The 4872-nt window shown below is 56.2% G+C and overlaps 1 protein-coding gene across 1 annotated transcript in view; it reads right to left on the bottom strand.

Moving 5' to 3' along the window:
- GID4 (GID complex subunit 4) overlaps positions 1-2793 on the bottom strand; it is a 4789-nt gene extending 1996 nt beyond the window's left edge. The window contains exons 1-3 of the mRNA XM_010152037.1: positions 2726-2793; positions 1722-1829; positions 861-962 (exon numbers count right to left, since the gene is read on the bottom strand). Coding sequence (XP_010150339.1) covers positions 861-962; positions 1722-1829; positions 2726-2776 — 261 coding nt within the window. The 5' untranslated portion in view covers positions 2777-2793. The remainder of the gene's footprint in view (positions 1-860; positions 963-1721; positions 1830-2725) is intronic.
- Positions 2794-4872: the final 2079 nt, after the last annotated feature.

Below are 4872 nucleotides of genomic sequence, written 5' to 3' on the forward strand. Positions count from 1 at the left end.
GCCCAGACCAGAGCCCAGCGTGTTCTTTCACCACCCGCCACTGCAGGCATCTAACAGGGAAGCAGATGACTGAGAACAGAACCAGTTTTAAGCGGAGTGCACAAGACCAGTTTCAGTTCAACGGGCCAACTGCAAAGTCAGAGCTGCCTGGCTGGGAAGAGAAGGATCCAGGGAGACCTCACTGCAGCCATTCAACACTTACAGGGGGAGATGGAGAGACTTTTTACCCCTGTCACTACAGGCCCTGGTAACAGGTTTAAACGGAAAGAGGGAGATGGAGATGGGACATCAGGAAGGAATTCTTCCTGCAGAGGGTGGGGAGGCACTGGGACAGGTTCCCAGAGAAGCTGTGGATGCCCCATCCCTGGAAGTGTCCAAGGCCAGGCTGGATGAGGCTGGGAGCAACCTGGTCTAGTGGAAGGTGTCCCTGCCCATGGCAGGGGGTGGGAGTGGGTGGGCTTTAAGGTCCCTTCCAACCCAAACCACCCTGTGATTTCCCCCCCTCACAGCAGCACATGGCTCATGTAAAGAGGGAGGAATCGATCCAGCTGAAGAGCAGAGGTACAGACTGACCAGGTGACATCAAACACCCAGGCTCTGGACACACCAATTCTCTCATCCTCTGCAGCATCACCAAGCAAGACTTTCCTGTTGTGTTTTCAGCTGTAACGCAGCCCTTAAGGAAGCAATTAGCTGGCCAGACAGGAGTCACACAGGAATTTGCCAGTGTGGTGGGTTAGGAGGTCAGTAGGGCGAAATCTCTCATTAAAGCAGCGTAGCTGAGAAAGCTTCCAGGCACCACAAGCCTCTGCCAGTCGCTCATACGCGGCTCATCAGAGAATGAGACATGCAGAGTTTACCTTCCATCTCATGAAGACGTAGTCCCCATTTTTCAGATCCTCATAATCAAAGTCATCAGAGTTAAATGTTTTTGCATACTGGTAAAAAGCCTGGAACTTCCCCTGAAACAAAAAAAAACCACAAGGAAAAATGAACAGGATGCTTACCGCAGGAGCAGAGCTCAGTAGCACCAGCTGCTATTTAGGAGGGTAGAACTGCTCCAGAACAAGAGACCTCCCCACCGAAGGGGCCACTCGCCCCTCGGGGCAGCGCTAAACGCACACCCCACAACCAGCACAGGGGAACACACAGGGCTGCCTGACACCCACAGCCATACCCAGCCCGGCTGGAGAGGCTCATGCCTTTCCAGAGGAAGGTTATTTTGATGGCAGTGCAGTAAACATCAGTCTGGCAAACAGCAGCAAAGGTCAGGGCGGCGAGGCAATCGGCTGGCTGCTGTGGCCCCGATCCAGGGCACACCCTGACCGGAGCAGAGGGCTGAGGTGGCTGCAACACGGGTACCAACAGCCCCACCTGTGCCTGAGAGGCAGCTCCCCTTCTCCACTCTATTACACAATAAATAAGCCCTCAAAACAAGGAGTGTGTTCTCCCAGGGGGCTCAGAAGAGGGAGACTGTCCTGCTCCCAAGTTCTGGGCCAGCAAATGGAAAGCAAGACAAGCCCTCCGCTCTCCAGGATCACGGCACACAGCCTGCTGAAGGGACTTCCAATGGCAAAGATCGCAGTGGGGGGCAGAGAGTTAAAACACCCGAAAAGGAGAAGTTTTCAGTCCCTTCTGACAGCTTGTGCATGGGCACACACCTCCAAGCCAGCTGCTCAGCCAGGACTGCAGACCCACATCCGCGCCCCACACTTATTTACCCAGTGTTTACGATCCACGTCTTCGTCAGCATCCCACTTGCGCGTTAAGAAAGGATGTTTTTTACTGATTATCTCCCCTTCAAAGAAAGTGGTGAGGGTTGGGTACTCCTAGGAGAGAGGGAGACGAGCGAGAGGTCAGAGGGTTTGTCACCCACAGCTCAGCAAAAAGCAGCATCTCGCACGGAGAGCTCCGGGCAACCCGAGGCGGGCGCTCCCATCCCTCCAAGCAGGACACTGACTCGTGCTGCCCCACACCTCGTGCAGCCTGGCTCGTACGCACGCACGGCCTCCACCCTCTCATTCCAGCCTCTCTCGGCCTCTCCCTTCACAAAACCAGAAGGGGCTGGACCGTGGGGAAGCTCCCAGCTGGACCAACAGCCAGCACCGCTCCTCGGCGGACACCCAGCAGCTGCTGCCTGACCGCTGTGAAGGCCAAGGGCTGGATTAAGGAGAGGAGAAGGTGCTCCTCTTTGGCTTTGCGCTGGCACCCAAGCAGGAGCACACAGGCAGGGAACAGTGGGCTCCACTGGGGCGAGCAAGCTTCCCGAGTGCTCTCCTTGCTCTCCTTTCGGCACTGCAGCCGAAAGAAGCGTCGCCCCCTGGGAGACGGCTCTCAACAATTGCCCAACACCACCAGCAGCTCCTGGAGGACCAGCAAGGAATCACGTACCGAACTGACTCTCTGGGTCTTGCTTTATTTTCTTTCAGCAACGCGGCATTGGTGGAGTGCCCAAAGCTGACTGCAGCTTCAGACTCGGTTCTGCTCAGGCGTTAAGGGATGCCAGACAAGCTTCCCTCGTTCAGGACTCCCATCCAGGCCCATCGTACTTGCTCAACATGCCAAGAACAACAGACTGAAGCTATTAACCTACTTAGTGGTCAAATTTACTGTATGCTCAATCCCTCCCACTTCCTATTTCTGGTGGCAGCTTCTCCCATCCCATCAGGAGAAAGAAAACCCTTTACACAGCACCTTTTCTTGCTGTTTTGCAGTTAACACTCACCTCTGTAAGGCCTTTAATCTTCAAGTATCCACAGAGATAGGAGTTTTCCATATCCACATGCTAGAAGAGAGCGCAAAGTCCAACCATCAGCATAGACATGAAAGCACCCAATTGATCCAAAGCACTTTCTAACCCCTCCAAGGCTAATTTCAACTGCAGCTGGTACAGTCCGTACAGCTTACGGCCCAGCGCTCACACCAGCCCTTCCCCACAGCTGAAAACCACTTGGAAAGATCATTTACAGGTGCCCAGCTCCCCTCTGACAGCCTTCACATCCCAGGCACCACGGCCCCCTGCCAGCTTCCAGCTCCATCACACCGAGGATGGAGCATCACCCCCCACCCCAAGGTCTCCGACGGGAAGCAATCCCTTTTCTCCACCCAGAAGGAAGCACACTCACAGTTTTCACCACTGGCAGAACCACCCACACGCCAAGCCCCCAGCAAACTGGTGTTGAGGTGAGAGAAGAGTAAAAAGCATCTATTTCTCAGAGATAATCCAGGCTGGAGGAAGCAAGCCCTGCCCTGAGCTTCGCCCTCTGCGTATCCAACACGCCTCTCCACCGCGCTCCCCGTACTCCCTGCTGAGAACCCGGCTGGGTGGCACGGCGCACGCCAAAGCCTGCTCGACGTCTCGTGTGTTTTGAAAGGGGCCTTTTTCTCAGATCTCATGCCTTTATGCCACCCTTCTTTTGAGTTACAGGGCTGCATCTCGCTGCTTCTGCTGTGCAGGAACTAGGCAGGAGGCTGCAACGCTTCCAAGCACCTTTACAACCAGGGGATTTTCCAAGCTTCCCCCCCATCCCCGACACCTCCAGATCAGTTTTCAACACATGCAGCAAGTTATTTGGGGAAGTGCAAACATCAACCGTGAGAAGATGGCTCTTCCCCCCCTGTGATCAAAGGAAAAGTGACGTTTCCCTGCGCTCAGCACGGGGAGAGCAGGCAGCCACCTCCTCAGCTGACACGCACAGACCAGGCAGCGTGCAGTGAAGCTCATCAGCCATAGGATGTCCCCACCACGGCAGACCGTACCAGGTACGCTCCTGCTGTTGACAAGGGGAGGACCCCACGTGAAAACAGATGGTCTGGTTCTGACCAGACCCCATTCGCTGACCCCAGGGCTCTGACACCGCTCCACAACGCCAGCACACGCGCCAAACTCCGCGGCTGCACTCGCTATGTGCTCAGCCACGCTTCCCCAGATCCCGTGCCACCGAGCTGGGAACAAAGCTGTGACTCGCAGGGTGCTCTGAAGGAAAGCATCTATCAGACGCCTGGCTTGCCCGCGTACTAGTGACTCCTCACCTCACCACCTCTGCCCCAAGCGATCGTGCCAATGGCCAGGACTAAAAATAAAGCACGCAGGGTGACAATGACTGCAGGGAGGAATGGGAAAGACACTCAAGCCAGCATCCCGATTCCCCGGCACAGCTGGGCACTACAGCTGCCCGGCTGCATTCCCGCCACAGAACAACTAGTTAGCTCTCTGCTCAGCCTCAGGAGCCTCTGACACCACAGGGATGGGGAAACCTGGGTCCCAGGTCCAGCCGAGCCATGCTCTGCCAACCAGGGACTGGGACCTGGATCCCTGCTGATTTCCAGCCAGGCCTGAAATACAGGCTGTCCCACTGGTAGGGACTTCCCAGGACACCACCCACTTGGTTCTCACCCTTACACCCCATGGCACGAAGGTGCACGGCCACCGGAGAGCCAAAGGGAATGCAATGCAGGCGGGATCCCAGGTTACCAACCTTGCCTGGCCCAAGGGGAATGGAGCAAGGAGGAGGCTCTGGGCCACACAAGGCCTGAGAGAAAGAGGTCTCTCCCGAGGCCTGAGGGGAATAGGACAGGATTTTTTCCCCCTGATCCTAAAAGGAAGGGAAATTGCACATGGGGATAAGAGATCTTTCCGGAGCCTGAGGACTCACAGCTGTTACCAGGCTTGATGGAACCAGGGGAATCACAGCCAGGTCAGGGGAGAGCAGGGAGGACCATGGGCCTTTCCAGGCCTGAGGAGAAGGGTCTGCCCCTGGGGCCTCTACCACTCTGGTCCCACCTCACTGCGCGTGAGGGGAATGGGGATGCTGGGACTAAAAGAAAGGGGTCTCAGCCACAGGCCTCGGTGGGGCTCACGAGATGCGGGTT

The sequence above is a fragment of the Eurypyga helias genome, unplaced genomic scaffold (genome assembly GCF_000690775.1).
Source record: "Eurypyga helias isolate BGI_N326 unplaced genomic scaffold, ASM69077v1 scaffold36385, whole genome shotgun sequence".
Taxonomy (NCBI): domain Eukaryota; kingdom Metazoa; phylum Chordata; class Aves; order Eurypygiformes; family Eurypygidae; genus Eurypyga; species Eurypyga helias.